The sequence below is a fragment of the Candoia aspera genome, chromosome 2 (genome assembly GCF_035149785.1).
Source record: "Candoia aspera isolate rCanAsp1 chromosome 2, rCanAsp1.hap2, whole genome shotgun sequence".
NCBI classification, from domain to species: Eukaryota; Metazoa; Chordata; class Lepidosauria; order Squamata; family Boidae; genus Candoia; species Candoia aspera.
Window position 1 is genome coordinate 195,624,693 of NC_086154.1, and position 17,438 is coordinate 195,642,130.

At 38.5% G+C, this 17,438-nt stretch overlaps 1 protein-coding gene across 1 annotated transcript in view; it reads right to left on the reverse strand.

Moving 5' to 3' along the window:
- Nucleotides 1–5,777: 5,777 nt before the first annotated feature.
- Nucleotides 5,778–17,438, reverse strand: part of KLF9 (KLF transcription factor 9) — a 29,382-nt gene continuing 17,721 nt past the window's right edge. Inside the window, exon 2 of the mRNA XM_063295145.1 lies at nucleotides 5,778–10,543. Within this exon, the coding sequence (XP_063151215.1) occupies nucleotides 10,314–10,543 (230 nt within the window). The 3' untranslated portion in view covers nucleotides 5,778–10,313. The remainder of the gene's footprint in view (nucleotides 10,544–17,438) is intronic.

Genomic DNA, 17,438 nt, shown 5'->3' on the forward strand with positions numbered 1-17,438 from the left:
ATCAAGACTTTGGGATTGTTTTGGTCAACATGAGACATGAAATTTGTCTTTGTGAACCTAAGGAGCAAAACTTGTCTACAGTAGAGAATATTATGGAGGAACAGAAGAAATTTGTACTGTCCATAATAATTGTTTAAACTGCATTTGAAAAGTATGAGAGACTAAGTCCCATTGGATGCCATGATTATTTAATTCTGAGTACATATAATGTTTGTTGTAATATAAATGTTTAATGCAAGAATGCAGTCAGTGCGGAGGACAGGAGTATTCAAGCGTCAGTACTTCATTGGGTTTAGTTAGTTATTTCTCAAGTGACTTCCTTACTTATATATATATGTAGTGGTGTGTTGGCAAATGTTTAAGAACTGGCTCTGCCTGCTCCATGGCTACTGCTGTGCTGCACCACTAGCTGCAGAACAGCTGATCAACTTGCAGAATTCCAGAAAATTTAACCATCAGTTGTCGTGAACTGGCTCCAGCACACCACGATACATATGATTGCTCCCTGAAAGCTTACATTTTAAGCCATGAAGTTTGCAACTACACCACAAAACTTGTTACACGTGAACCCTAGCTGCTCTTCTGTGGTTGGGTTTTTTATTTTTTATTTTTCCTGTAGGCTGGGATCGTATGCAGGGCTTCAGTTCTGACTGTGGCCATTAAGTATGAGCTGAGAAGTCTTAAACAGCTCTCTTCTATTAAAAAAATAATAATGATGTGAATAGTAAGAGAAGCGCTTTTTATTATACCTCTTAGTGCAATAATTCCATACTGAGATGCTAGGGGCACAGGGAGCGTTAATGTTCCTCATTGATTTAACTCTGGCTTTATGCAACTGATAAAAGTATTATACAAGTAGATATACAGACAAAAATAAGATAATTATTTATAGGAAATGAAAAATAAATATTTCATTTATAGGAAATGAAAACTATCCCTTCTCTCCTGAAGAGTTAAATAGCAAGTATTGCCCTTTCTAGTCAGTTGATTGTCATTATAAAACCCAAGCAGTTTAATTTTGGGCTTTGGGAGCAGGCAGATGTAGAGCTCATACGTTTCTCCATTGTCCTCTGATGCTGAGAACCTTTCTGTTTGCTTTCATCACTTCCTTTTCCTGGAACTCTAGAGAGCTTATTACTCCCATCTTTACACAGAGACACAATGTTTCTTTGTGTAGCATAATGTGTGCCATTGCAACATGGATTAGCTACAGTGTTCTTTCATCATGCAGCTAAATAACGCATCTGTTGGGAGGAGTTAACAATGAGAATGAAACTCCAGCCAAGTCACCTAACAAGAGTGGAAAGGAGGCAGTGTAACTGTAAGAGTACAGTCTGGATAGTTAGATCATCTGGACAGTTAGATTGATAAGGATTACTGACCCAGTTGTTTATAATAGCAATGAGGGACCCCATGTTCATTTAAAATTATATTGCAAAAACTAAGAACTGCAACCAAGAGCAGTTTTTTGGGGGGCAGGGGAGGAATTTGTATTAGGTTCATTTCAGTTCTGTTACTCAAAACAAATTGCTATGCCCAGAATTTTTGAATTCTAAATGTGTGGGTTTTCTTTAATACCAAACTGATTCTAGTTTACCACCAGAGGCCACTCTAATACCAACTGCTGTATATCTCTTTTGCCATGTGAGCTGGGAAGCTAAAAGGAAGGGGGGATAAATGCCCTCAACTTTCAGAATGAAAGGAAGGCCTCTGTTCCAAGTGAAAACTATTTTGGACTGCACTTCTCTACAGCAAGTTTGTCAGCTCTGGTGAATGTAGAAAAGTTACACTGATGTGGCCAGTTCTGGAAATCTGAGCCGGGAAAGAAAAAGAAAAAGGAAGTAAACACTGGTCCTGTGGAGATAGTAATGTCATGAGGGATTGCTAAATTGCAGATAAGAGAGACGCTGGCTTCCATCAACTCTTTGAAACTTTTGGGAAGACAGAGTTATCTTTCTGCTTGAAATAGATAAATAATGAATGTTCTACTTGACTACAACTTAGAGAAAGAATGGAGTTCTAGGCCATTTGGATGGGAGGAGTTGCAGATAGGATTGCAGGTAACGGATTCAAGGTATCTATATGATAGTCTAAAAATAACTCTAATTCGCCTTTGCAATGCTGGGCAATATTTTGCCATCCAGGTGTTGTTGAAGTATAATTCCCATAATCCTTTACCATTGAGCATACTGGCTGGAATTGCAGGGAGTTGGAGTTCAGCACCGTCCAGGCAACACCAAGGTTGCATGGCCCAAGCTTATGATTTCCTGTGATGGTCTACTTAGTATGTATTATCTAAGTTCCCAACTTCATATGCAACAATAATTCTCAGGTAACAAGTCTAAAATATTTGGAGGAGCTGAAGTTATGAAAGAGTGACATCCTCTTGTGCAATCTTTTTCTGTGTTTCCCCCAGCAAATCTTTGCATCTCTGTTTTCTTGCAATTGTAAACAAAAAGATATTCTGGCTGGATGCACCTGTACCCCAAAATCAAGGAGTTCTTGTTACAGTCTTAACACCCACAAGTTTACATTTCAAATTATACTAATATATTAATAAACATATATATGAATTAAGCAAGCTAGATTTTAGGGGTAGGCAACTTGGTATCATCTAGAACCTTTGTACATTGTCTGAATTTGCAGTGTTCAAGTTGGGAGGCCATAGAAATTCTTTAAATAAATAAATTTGATATTATAAAGAGTTAATGTGAGTAGACTCATTTAATTCAATAAAGCTTACTTCTGAGTAAATATCCACAGGATTACTGTAAGGCTCAAAGGGGTGCTGACATCTGCATATTGTCCTGTTGGCTTTCTAGCTGCTCAGTTGTTAAGATTCTTGCTCCTTTATTTTATTTGTGGCTAGGATTATTTTTTAAGTTTTTATGGCAATCTTCATGGACCGTTCATTGTTCTCTGACTTGCAAGCAAGGATGAATGTTCAGGTGTTGCTAGTACTGAAACCAGATTCTACAAAGTTAAGTAATATAATATTGACTTAAAAGTCTATTGGCTTAATATCCAGTTTTTTCCTTCAGGCTTAGTCCTGTTTGTTCTGGTAGACACACACTTATTGAAGTGGAAAGCTGCAGTTGATAAGAAGTTGTTATCTTATAGGCTGTAAGCAGAGTTCTTTAGCCTGGTCATATCCTAGAGAGGTAATCAAATTCTCCTGCAAAGAGTTAAAGATACCAAATACTAGAATGAATTGGGTACCACAGAATATTAAGGTTTGAGTTAAATATTTCACCTGGGAACCAGCAATTTAACTATGTTCACCTTTTCAAAGCCAGGAAGAGAGTTTTTAAGGTCCAGATAGAATGTTTTTCCATCTGCATTTCTAAAAGGTAAATACACCCAAACATTCCTGGATAAGAGAACTTGCCCATGTGAATCCAGGAGAATCTATAATAAAATGTTACATTAAAGACATAACACTTTATTACGCTATTCCTTTTAAAGGCCTTGGGTGAAATATATATTAGCCCTCTGTTGCTGGAGTACCCAGGTAGATTGGATGAATTTGTTGTTTTGTGTTTGATCTTTGATCATAAATAGATGTACTTTAAAAATATACAGAATTCTCACCCAATATTTTGAGAATTCTAAGGGTATAGTAAAACAGAGCTTAAACAGGAGAGCCCACCATGCCCAGTTTGAATCATTATTTTGTAATCTTCTAGCTGTACTTGTAAAGCAAAGCCCAGTCTTAGTTCTTCAAATAAAGGTTTTTCATTGCTTTGCAGCTATCTTTCTCAACCTAGCATTTACCAGATATGTTAGATTTCACTTGCATGATCTATAACCACATAGGACCAATTTTTGAATGCTGATTTTTAGTATAAATAAGTGAATGGGTGCTCCTAGCCTAAGGCAAAATACACTTATTCTTTCCCTTAATCCTAATCCCAAATAAATGCCAAAATGGCCAAAAAAAATATGTCCCCAGCCTAACAACACAGGATCACCCAAAATCTCCTGCTCTTCCCCCCTTCCCTCTGCCACCCACCATGGCCATTTCTCATGTCTCCCAAAGGTCATGCCGGTTGCTGGCTAGGGAACTGTGGGAGTTGGGGTAACACTGCTGGAAGGCACTACATTTGGAGCATTGACTTTGCAATTTTCCTTGGTACGCGCAGATGGAAAGTAATATAATCAAAGCACAATATGTCACAATAGCTCTTTACGTACAGTACATGGAATAAAATTATTGCTAAACTTGGTTATTTCTTTAATGTATAACTTCCCTTTGTACCCATAGGAAACTCAAAGTGGACAACAGGGTGAAATAAAATAGCACAGGATGATGACACAGGAAACAAACGTTGCACCTTTTCTTAATGATCAGGTTGTGATTTGGGGGAGAAGATAGTTCTTAAATCTGGCCTTGAAATTTGAAGTGCAACTATGGCAGTTTCTGCCCTATTGAAGCAGCCTCCTGTTGTTGCAAACTTGCATGAGGAACCCCTGAAAAATAAGAGCTGAATCAAGACTAAAAAATAAATGACTCATCTTGGCCCACATTCCTTTTTTTGTGTCAGACAGAACAGCGAGCACATCAGAGAAAATGGGAAGGAACAAACCAACACCATTTCACATTTAACACAATCAAAATGCATGCTGAATTTTACAAATGCAACTCTGAAGCCAGGGTTGGTTCTGGACTAGTTTCTCTCCCTTAAGGATTGAGTTGTGTGGGAGGGGAGGCTGGGGGGTGGGGGGCTGTGTGAAGGTCCCCACCTTGACTTAGGTAACAGATACACCTACCTTGACTTTGGTAACAGATGCTGCTATACCTGTATAGTATTTTGACCAACTGAGGCTCTTGGATAAGACATGTGTGGCATGTGGGAGGGCCTTTAAAGCTTATGCAAAGTTTTCAAAATATGCGAATACTGTTCCTTGGGCTATTGGGTGAAACTACCAGAACCACATCCTTTCAGAGTCGAAACAAGGCTCCCAACACTGTTTTCTTAGTGCGATTTAAAATACTAATCTTGAAAGCCCAGTATCATTCAGTGGGCTGTGGGATCTCTTCGAGAATTAAGAGCTGTAGCAAGGGCTCTTCCCTAAATGTCCTACACTGCCACAGTTGAGATGAGATGGGCAATTGCTGAAAGAGCCATTTTACTGGCACTGCTCAGATCGTTGGATAGATTTATCAAAGGCTTCCCTTGCAGGCTTCTTAGCAACTGCTAGGGACTAAGGGCAAGAGTGGAGAACCCTGGGCCTTCCAGATGTTGATTTCCAAACCTATAAATTCCTCTGTGTGGTCAGTAGTTAGGGATGGTGAGAATTGTACTCCAAACATCTAGAGGGTCATTGCTTTCCCAAACCTTGGCTAGAATATATATATACTTTCTTTTGTTCTGACATATTAAATCTGACTTTTTAAAACATGGGGTGGCTTTAACTGCTAGCTTCTGATTTTTTTTCTCCTGCTTCACCATTTTTTTATTTTTTTAAAAAAGTTATCCAACTTAACAGTTCTGCCATTTTAATTGCTTGTTTTACTTTTATCTAAATCGGCCTTGCCCAACATAATGACCTCTCTATATGTTGACTTTCAACTCCAAAGGCCTTAAGTTACTGGAAGATTAAGGAGTTGTCTTGCTCATCTGGAAGACTCAAAATGGGGAAAGTGATTTGTCTCCATTGATAACAGATATTTCCTCTCATTGTTTTCTACAGTAGCTAAATTTCTATCCAATTTTGAGTGATCACACTCTGATACAAATCATCCCAAACAACTTTTCCATTTCGTTTCATTTTATTTTTAAGTATTTGGACATTTTATATACATATGTACAAAAACATCTACTCCTACTTTTACTTTTACTTTTTTTCTTTTTTTTTTACAATTTCATATGATTTACAAAACAGGACAGCAAAATAACTTAGAAAGGATACGAATACTGTACAAAAATAAAATGGATTAAAGTTGTAAAGATTGGTATTTTACAGTGTTACAGATTTGTTAACCTGCAATAAAACAGCATTTGAAAAATATGTCTGGTGCATACTGGGCTTAGTCCATCGACAGAGGAGAGACCTGTATAGAAGTCATCAAAATTGTTCACAAAAGATGTTGTATAGCTATAGTTTAAAGCCATGGCTTCTCTAGGAAGGTCTTTCTGAACGGAGGAGAGGAGCCGCTTTCACGTCAGCACTCTTTAAGAATTTCCAGAGTGGCGTGGCAAATGTGTTCACCAAGAACTTGATTTTTAATTCTTGTCAATACCTGCTGTAGCCTCTTCTCGAATTCCTATTTGTTAAAAGACTACAACCTATTTCACTGCAGTGTCAGATTTGCAAGTGAAATTCACTGCTTACTCTTACACCAAAGCTGACAAACTTGTCCTATTTTATTGTTTTGTTAGTGGTTAATAAACTTTGGGTAGTTTCTTGGGTAGATGTTACTTTTGGAAGACTCCTAAGAAGCGTATTTTACATCCCATTGCTTACCAGATTTACTTGAAAGTGAGTTTCATTAATTTGAAGTTGCTTTCAAGTAAGCATGTGGAGATTAACCATCTAAGAAACAGTCTTCTGCTTCTGAGAGTAACCTCATGGAACTCCTGGATGCTTGAGCCATACATCTCTTTTCTGGGGCACAGGCATGTGGTTACATTCCCCACATAAAACATTTTAACAAATATAGTGGACCTGGGTGCATTTGTCAGCAAGCATGGTTGAAGAAATCCTTGCTTCTGCTGCAAAGTGAAAACAGTTTACTGGGACAAGCAGTGGTACTATACATGCTTAATCCTGCCCAATTTCTCCCCAAATTGCCAACTGATTCAGCCTGAGGGAGATTTATTTGAGAAGAAAGTTGTGAGTGGGTAAGAATTAAGCACCTGTTTTTCCTTTCTTCCCTGCAAATCAATTGTCTTACACAACTTACGCAGCAGACAAATCATGTCCAAGATCCTCAACTTTGTTTGCTGTCAAATTCCAGACCAGCCCTTTAAGACCTGGTTATGCACACATTGTCTAAAACTAATATAGGAAGCAGGCCAGTGTCAATCAGTAGCCTAACTATTGGTATGCAAGATGGCCCCAATTAAAAGTTTATCATGGCAGCTGCTTTCCCTGCACCATAGCTGAAGAACCTTGTGGCTGTTTGCAGAAAGTGGGTGATCTGACATGTTTAATGGTTACCAAGCTAGGAGGTTTATTATCTCTCAATACACATTAGTGGAGACATCCAGCATGTAACGGGTTTACCTACGTCAGACAACCTACTCACTACAAACTGGTGGCCACTCCAATTCTAGAAATAACACACACTGCCAATTATCTATGAAGGCAGGATTGTGCACACCTCATTATGATGATGAGAATATCGTAAGTGTGAATCCCAAATGTGTTTAGGGATCACTATTTTTTATAGCTGGAAGAGCTGTTAAGAAAAGCAACCTAGTCATTATTTTATACATCCTATGGTTGGATTTGCCCATAAGAATCCTTTTAGGAATGAGAGGAACAGTTCCTATGATTCGTTTTCAAATAATATATGCTGCCAATTAGGTCACAGCAAACTATTATGCCAAATTGTTTGGCTGGTGTGGTGAAGGCAAAGCCATTTCTATACCCTGACCTGAAGTCCACAAGGGAGCAACGTGATTAGCACCATTTGGCCGTCTAGGACTTTCTAGCCCAAGGGACCAACTTAGAACCTTCAGGTGGACTGGAGGTGGTCACGTAATGTGAGATAAAGGAACAAGCCCACAGCTGTCAGGAAGCAGGCATGTGCCCTAACCATAATCTCACCAAACCTGATTATTCTCATGTGCCTTTGTGACCTGATAAGGAGGTGCCATTTAAGTGCTGTGACCTGCTTGGTACAGCAGCATTCAGCTTTGGAGCTCTCTTTTGCTAAAACTGCACTTGTCCTACACCAAAGCAACAGTAAAGATGTGGCAAACTGTTTAGTAGGACTCAGACTAGGGCTTAGGCTCTGAAGGATTGGTTTCATATAGAAAGGGAGGACGATTGGAATACTACCATGTTGCGAGCTGCTGACTTACCACACAGTCCTCACCCTTATTAAACAAGGCAGCATTAACAGTACTGATGAAGCAGAATACTTCCTTTTTTTTTCTTTAACTAGAGCAATAGAAAGAGCCAGGCTACCTATTTTTATAAGGAAGAACAAACATCCCTACAATTTATTTTGGACACCAGAAATTAATTTTGGTTTATCATAAAACAAACGTTTCAAGAAGTTGAAACGGAGGTAGAAAGTGTGCTTGGTTTCCTGACATGTCTTCACTGAAGAACACTCATCCCTTTTTACTTCTGAAATGCCATAAGTTGTTCATTGCCCCAACACCTTTATTTAAAAGCTGTTCTCTTCGCATAGACAGGTTTTATAATGAACCACACAGGTAAAAATGCTGGATGCATACTGAGTTCTAGTGCTGGAAGCCACAGACAATTGTAGAATACTCTACTCTCTGAGATGTTTTATTTTATTTTTCTAGGAAGCTAGCTTTCTATCAGATGAAACAAGAACAAGATACTGTCATAGCAGGTATACTTTACAAGAGTTGTATGTACAGATTCTTTACAAAGTTGGGCAAACTGATCCTGGTATAATCCCTCTGGCTACAATGTGATTTCCTCACCAACAAATTTAGCCCTACGTAGGACAGTTGCACCACTCCTTCCTTCATGAGAAAGAAGAGTCAAGGACGAGGACAGGGCTGGGGAAGTCTGTAAACATGATTCTCCACCATTACGAGATATGGGGGAGGGAACGTCCATGAATTACAACCTTCATCAGGTTCATGCTTTCAACATTAACAAATATGACAGCTTGGCTAGATGCAAGAGCTTTTCTCCAATGACGTTGTTGCCTCTGTTCCGAAGAGCAAACCATAGCATTTTAAACAGATGAAATATTGCCATTATCATTAACTGTATCAAGCCTGATACGGAGGATTAAGATTGCAAGGTACATAGTGGTGAGGCTATGTCACGAAAAGTATTTTGACACACACCTCCTGCATTGGAGTCTGAATTACTACTTGCAGTTAGTTTGGTTGTTATTGATTTCCCCAGACTCTGTACAACAGCTGCAATTTATGAAAAAGAAGACCATTAAAAAGTAGTTTAAAAAAATTAGTGTACGTTGTCTTCATCCGCATAGAGAACATTCTGTAGGAGACAACAAAACAAGGAAAGGTTCTCTACCGACCCTAAATGCGCATAGTTCCATTGGCTGACACAGAATTCTGGTGAAAGGTGAAGAAAATGCACCATTGAGAAAGAGAGAAAGAATTGTAAGAGAACAAAACTTTTACAAAAGTGGTAGCTTATCAAGATGGTTGCTGCTGTTATGCATTCATTCCAACAAAACCCAGCAGAATAAAGCACTGGTAGTGGTATTTATATTGTATAGTACAGTACAGTATGTGGTTGCTTTTCAGATGAAAGTCTAGGAACAGCTAAAGGAGGAAAAATACTCAGTCTCATACTTCTGTCACATTTCTTTAGTATGATTTAGGTTGCACTTTTTCTTTTCTACATGGCAATGAATAGCCTCTGATGTATGATGCCGGATGATTTCTTGTTTTCCTTTTGGTTTCATAATTGGTTTCTGTGCATGTTTCCACTGGAAAAAAAGAGCAGCTCACAAAGGATAACTTGGTAAAAAGTACAGTTTTCTTCCACCAATCCAATACTGTGAATGATGCATGTTTTTCCTTAACAGTCTTGAACAGGGTGGACCACTGAGAAAATTTAAATTCCATCTATCATGTGCTACGATGTTTTTGTTTTGCTTTACTTGAAAAATACTTAAGTGAGTTGGAAAGTGGTTTCACTAAACTGTTTTTTTGTTTTAAAATACAAGCAGCATTACATTAGTCAACAAAACATGTCCATGACACAGCAATCACAAAGAGCTTGGAATCACTACTGTGGTGTCACAGGTCAAATCACCCAGTCACATAAATTTATATACATATGTGTGTGTGTGTTTGTGTTCACACACATGCACCCACACACCAGTGTTGATTCTTTAAACTATAAAAAGTTGCATTATTTCTGCTGATCCCCATACAGCCCCCCACTCCCCACATCCACCCAGGAGCCACTGGTTTAAGACTGTGGTTGGTAGCACAGCAGGGTGGACAGAACAAAATGTTAATTTTTTAATTTCCAGCTACATGTGCTTTAAAAATGCAAGTAGGGGGAAATGTACATGTATTTTACTGTACAGTGGTGGACATATTTGTGCTGATCCATTCTGCCTTTTTCATTGATGGACATCTCCCACCCTAACCCCAGTTGTAGTCTTTCACTCAAAAGGAGGCAGAGCTGGTCTTTTTAGATCGCTTGATCATGCTAGGGTGGAACTCAGTATGGCGACGGGCATGCTTTGTCAGATGGTCACTCCTCATGAACCGCTTCTCACAAAGTGGGCATCGAAACTGCTTCTCCCCAGTGTGGGTTCGGTAGTGCCTTGTTAACTCGTCAGAGCGGGAAAACTTTTTAAGGCACTCTGGCCATGTACAAGGAAATGGTCGTTCACCTGAAGGAACAAAAAGTAAGATGAGTGAGTTGTAATTTATTCAAAGGCCAATAAACACGTGGAAGTAGTTCAGCACAGGTAGAATTTCAAGGAAGGTAACATGTACTATGAAAGAAAGAACATGGGGTCCCACAAATTATTCCTCAGTGTCTGCACAATGCTAAAATCAAGTCCAATACCATCAATAAAAACTCAGCTAAGAGACATGAATCCAACGTACCTGATGCCCCCATTCTAACCATACATTCCAAGCACAGTTATCTAGAAGCTTCAGGCAGAAAAGTTGTCCACTCTATTGGTCAGATACTGAGCAGCTGCATTTCTATCGGTTATTAAAAGGATGATGAATTACACCACTGAGTCACTGCCTTTCCCATCCATATTTAGACCCTAGCTTCTAATTGATACAGAACACAACTATTCATGCCCTTAGCCTTAACAATGGTCAAGTGACATACATTTCTGATATTAAGTGATACCAAAAGCGATTCCTTTGAACACAGGTGCCACCTTTTAACCAGACCCCGCAGCACTAAGTTGGTAAGGGAACAAGAACAAGATATTAAGAACTCTGTTAAACCATACTGTTTATGGTATTTTATAATTTTATTATCCAGTAGATGAAAGCCTGAAAATTATCATAGTGAGCTATAGCATCTTCATAACAGTTCTGAGCTGCAGAGTGGACATGAGAAACAAAATAACATTTTGTAATGATTTTCGGTAAAACAACTTGCCCTTACTAAGTTTTTCTTTATTGTTTAGGTGGTTCTAAAGGCAATTTCTCCCCTCAAATTCTTATTTTAGAAAGTGAAGGCAGGCTGACAGCAGCACAAAATACAGGAACAGTTCTTCCGAAGAAGTATGACTAAACCGCATATAGGGACTCTCCAGAGAAGAGGTATATCTCCCGTTGAGATGAAGTATTGCTAGAATGTTCACTAAAGAAATGGACTGTCTGATTTTGCATAGGATTATAAGCACCACCAAACAACTGCATCTTCCATGCTGCCAGTGTAAGAAATATTTCAATGTTCTAACAAACTGTACATTCTATTAAAATCAGATCAGCTTGCAAACTCAAGAATTCTTATTTCAAGACCAGCCAAATGATACAGTTGGCAGTGTGCTATAACTTTATAAACAGTTTCAGGAAATGCTGCTGAAGTCAACATATGGGCCTATCTAGCACAGAGGGTCTGGACCATTTACACCCCCCTAAAGGAAAGCTGACTGAATAAAAATTAAATGTGAATAATTGTGCATTGGTATGTGGCTGATGTAAGGGCAGACATATAACTCTATGCACACCCTTCTGCTAAACAGGCCTTATTTAACAGTAATTTGCTGTTCAAAAGTACGCATGACAGTATTGCTTTTGTAAGTAAACATATTAGCAGACATCTGACAGGTGACTGACAGAAACTCTCCTATTGTAACACTGCTTGCACATGGGCCATTGTGATTGTTATCTGATTCCCACAGATGTGGTTGCCACTAGCAAAATCCACCATGCACATCCTTCCACATCCTACTGATTTTTATTATTTCAGTGCTCATCCAAACAGATATATATTTTTCCCAATCCCTGTCAAAGATGAATGTTTTTTGTTGTTAGAAAAGGAATGGAAAGTTGGTCAGAACATTATTTGTTGTAAAGCTTTCAGAATATTTCATTCGAACATTTTCAAGTGGGTAGGAATCCAGGAATGCAAACAAGGAGAGCTTAGTTTTCTATGAATCATCTCTACAAGTGTATGCCAATTTTCTTCCCCTCTTCCATGTGCAAAAGCCACTTTTATGATGTGATTACTTTTGCATGTACACACCTGTTAAATCTCTTGCTTAACAATCTTAATAAAGTGTAACTGTGAAGAAAGGTTTTTTTCTTAAAAGGGCCCAAGGTCCAAAATAGAGAAAAATAAATTTACCCTCTCTTCTCTAGCTGATTTGATTAAGAAAGCACACCACTCCACCTCCTCACCAATCACCTTTGGTACACCAAAATAGAACAGTGTGACTGAAAATCCATCCCCAACATTCTCAAAGCAAAATGCATGGCTGATTACATGTGCCAAGAAAATAATTTACCTTGAGCAAACAACCAGAGCTCCTACTCCTAGAGATTCTCTGAGCGAGATGCTAATACCTGTGTTAGGGATCTGTAAAGATGACATAACCTCCCAGATATTCATACACATGTGCTTTCCCCCAAGTTTTTCAAATCTAGTTGTGAGGACATTATTTCAGTGGAAGTCCTGAAGTGAGCAGCAAACAGAACGTACACATAGGAGACAAAGATGCTTTGTGCCTGGAATGTCTGATCTGGATAGCAAGGCAGGGTGTTGATTTATTTATAGCAAGGCATATATGAGTGATATGAATGCATTTGTGCTCTGAAACTAATGTTCAGACATACATAGAACTTTCGTAAGAGGGTTTACAAGGTTGTTTATTATAAGGAAACTGCAGCACCTGCCTACAGCTGTTTGTGCTTTGCCAGAGTCCCTCTGCTATAACTGACTGAACCTCAACATATATGGGTGTTCTAATTTAATTACAGGTATCGTCCTTGATTACCATTTGTTCAGCGACCATTTGAAGTCACAACGGTGCTGAAAAAGGAGACTTATGACTGGTTCTTGAAGTTACGGCCATCACAGCATCCCCGCAGTCAGATGCTGGGGGCACTTGGCAACTGGCACACATTTATGATGGTCACAGCAGCCCATGGTCATGCGATCACCATTTGTGACCTTCACAGCCAGCTTCCAACAAGCAGAGTAAATGGGGAAGCCGGCAGGAAGCCGCAAGCTGCAGTCATGCGACATCTCATTTAATGACCCACAGTGATTCGCTTAATGACCACAGCTGGAATTGACATTGTAAGTCAGTGTGGTCATATGATGTTTCACTTTATGACCATGATGCCTAGGGATGGAGTTGCTGGTCCCAAATGCGGTCAGTAAGTGAGGACTACCTGTAATGGAAAGACAGGTCTGCATCTATTCAAAAGGAATCCTGCATATGGCTGCAGCTTCTAATAAGCCTGGGGATGTAGAGCGGGCTTCATTTGCAGCTCAGAGTCCCTGCAGCTTAAGATGTCACTGGATCCAGATGATCACATATTCTCAAATTCTTTGGGCTATAAGCTTCATTTTCCTTTTTAAAAAGCCATTATATGAAAGTGGGCTATTAGAAATCCAGGTATTGCACCAGTCATCAAGCTGGAAGTATAGTCCTTGATTGGAGAATGTTGCCAAACATGTCACTATAAATAGTTATTGATGCTTTTACTCTTGAATGAAGTAGTGAATGGAGATACAGATACTAATTATTCAGTATCATTGAGAATGACTCACTAGTATCCCAATAATTTTCTCATTTAAACTCACTCAATCCTTAAGTGAAAATTTAAAACTTCTGAAACTGCTATATTGTAAGGAAGCTTTTGTGATAAACAACTGTTCGATATTTGTATATTATTATAAACCACTGTAAGCTTGGAGAGAGAGAGAGAAAAAAGCATAACCCAAAGATTTCAAGCACTTTTACACATAAAGAATGCAAAACCAGGTTGGTTTCAAGTACCTAACTCAACTGAAAAAGTGAACAAGGAGATGCGTAACTCTATTTTTAGGACCTTGGTGGGATGTGCAGCTTATTTCCAGGGGTGGTGGGATTTTCATACATCTAGAGCTATCACCAATCATCCAGCATTGGACATCCGGTGGGGACAAGGTGGACCGAACAGCTGCGCCCGTGGGCTTAGCAGGCAGAACTGACAACACAGCATTTTTTTCAGGCTCAGGCAGGTTTTTCCTGAAGCCCAGGGGTGTTTTTCCAGGAAAGGAAAACACTTGGAATACCCCATTTGTCCTCCGGATGGTGGCTTTCAGCCAGTAGATTGCAAATGGAGTTCGTGCTCGACTGGTAAGAGTAGCCGGGAGGCTGGGACATCACCATTTTCCAAGCTGCCCTGTAACCTTAAAGGGACATTAAGACTGGCCACCCCATTTCTAAATCACCCAATTTATATATTTTTAAAGTATTTCTACCCTAAGAGAGGTTTTCTACAGCAAGGATAAGTGGTTCTCTTGGTGCTTATCATTATTTTGGGATTAATTTTTTAAAAATTCTTTTAAGTTTTGGTTTGTTTTCCACCCAAATAAATAATTTAATTGTCTCCCTGTTACTATTTTTGTACTAAATTTGAAGATATTAGCATTTTCCTACATGTTGAATTGGCTGTTTTGAACTTCCAGTTTTCTGCTTCTACTTTCCCTGGGACACTGTCTGCATATCTCACTTTCACTTATGTAAACATATTCTGTAACTCCTTCATATTCTTGACTTTCACTGGTTAAGCTCCTAGGGGGTGCCATAATCTACTGCTTGAGGCTTGGAGGATCTTAAACAAACTTTCTCTGATTTTCACTGAGATTTCAAACAGATTCTTTCTGATTCTTACCAAGCTTTTATGCAAGGCATTCAGGACATTGTGGAAAATACAAACTTTAAAATGTGTCTTGGATGGGAATGTCGTGGATGGAATTGAAGAATTTAACAGCGACAGAAATCTTTGATCTCTGTTGAAATGCTGGATGAAGATTGGATAGTCAAGTTCAAGAAATTAAAGGGAGAGATTGAGTTACAAGCCACAAGTGAAATTGATCTTTTGATGGAATGCCATGGAAAAGAAGGGGTTATTATGTATGGGAGGTCTCCTGAAGAGAAGTCGGAGTTTTTGAGGGGGGCAGTTGAGCTGTTTGATTTCTGTAAGAAAAAAGCTCTGTGCGCATTGTGGGGACATGTAAATGTTTTGGTTTATTTTGAAGTGGGATAAAGGTTTAAGAATATCTATTTGGATTGCTTTTAGGGTTTGGCTGATTTCATTTATCTTTAACGATTCGGATTAAGATTACTAAATTATAAAAATATCTGGTTTTGGATTTAATATTAAAATTGTTGTATTATCAAGTATAATGGTAGACAATTTATATGCTTTTTGGTTTGATCTTTATTATAGTAGACAGGAATGTATAGTATAGTAGTAGAAAGGAATTAAATGTTATCCTTGAGGGGGGAGTTGATTAGGAGGTGTGTTTATGTGTGTTTCTTTTTTTTCTTTTAATATAAGGGGATGGAACAACTATATTTAATGATTTTTATAATGTGCCAATGGAATGATTTATAGAAATACTGTGATTTGGTTTAATATATAGTAAGGGATTGATTATGGAAAATTGTTGTATATCCTTGCTATTAAAAGTCAGAAGTCACCTCTTTTTGTAACTCTAATTTTTTTTCTCTCTTGTGCTTTCACACGTTTTTTTTCTTTTTCTTTGTAGTTGTTTGTTTTTCTGTAGCTTTTATATTTGTTTGAAACTTAATAAAATCCTTATAAAAAAACACCGATCATCCAGTATTTAATAGTGCCATTTAAAATGCAAAACTATTATAAACCACTGAGAAGCTTCAATATTTGGCAAAACTAAAGTATCCCATAAAGTGGCTGAAGGAAGTGTTATAGCTGAAAGAGTGTGTGTCCTCAAATAACATAATAATGAAGTCTTCCAAAACAGAGGAATGTCTCATAAAATGTCAAGTGGTTGAGCCCTCTCGCCTCCCAGATCTAACCACAATAACATAATGAGATGAAAAATGACCATGTTTGTTCTGGACTTGGGAGCTAAACTAAAAAAAAAAAGGTGGGAGGGGAGGAGAAGCAAAAACAAGGGAACCAAGTCCACAGCATTGTTTGAGACAGGGAGAGAAGAGAATCCTGCTAGGTCACCTTTGGATAAATCCTGAACAAGCTCAGCCAAGTCTTGGATAACCTGTTCCAAAATGAGAGAGGCTGTAATTCCAAATCCTTCAACAGTTCCTTCCCTGAGGTTTCATGTGTTATCAATGGTGTTATTATGATAGTGTTATCAACACTTCTGCAGCATTTCACTTTTCTGCAGGCTAAGTTTTCATTAGCTGCTGCAAGGAAACAGCCATGATGCTTCATCTCAAACTAAGTATAATTAATTTATGAAATGTGGAGACAATTAGTGATTGGCTTACTTTTTGAGATTTGTGTAAGATTTCTGCTGGATTATGTTTTCAGTGAAACAACAGAACATTCTGCTTTTCCAGAAGGTGGTGGGAGAAAGGGACATAGTAATGAATTAATTAACCCATATTGACTTGATATGTATTCAGAGGGAGTAGAAGTAGAGGGAAAAGTACAACCTATGATAGCCAGGTTCCCTATCCCTATCCCTAACCCTTCCCCAGCTATCCATATAGTAATTGCACTTGCAAGTCAAAGCCTAGACTGCCTAACTCTACCTTCAAGCAAATGTTAAAAATGAAACTTACCTAGATAAGTTCATGAATGTAACATGTCAAAATGTTCTTTGTAACATTCTCTGAAGATTAAAAAAAATGTCCTCCTCCTGAGCTTCTCAAGTATACCTCCATTAAAATCCAACTTCTACTTTGCATTGTGGTGATACCGTTGCTAATATCACTGTTATCTCAGATAACCCAGGAGAAATAGATATTAGGGGCATCCCCCAGGGTGTGTATGTAAAAATCGTAAGATGGAAGCCATGCCCACCTCCAATTCCCCAGAGATGCCCAAGATGCAGATAATGGGATTATCAGTAACACTTCTGATGCATCAGGGAATTTAATAAAATGTATCAACCCAAGTTTGTTTTTATTTTACTTTATGTCCCAAACAGACTGACGGACAAGGTTCCAGTTGCACTGGTAGTTCAGCTTCTACTGAGAGAAAATAAGCCTAATGAGGAAAGGAAAAAAAATGAGTAGAAAAAACATACTGTGTTTCCTTGGAAATCGAAACTTCTGACTAAGGGCTCTAGAAAAGGCAGAGGAAATA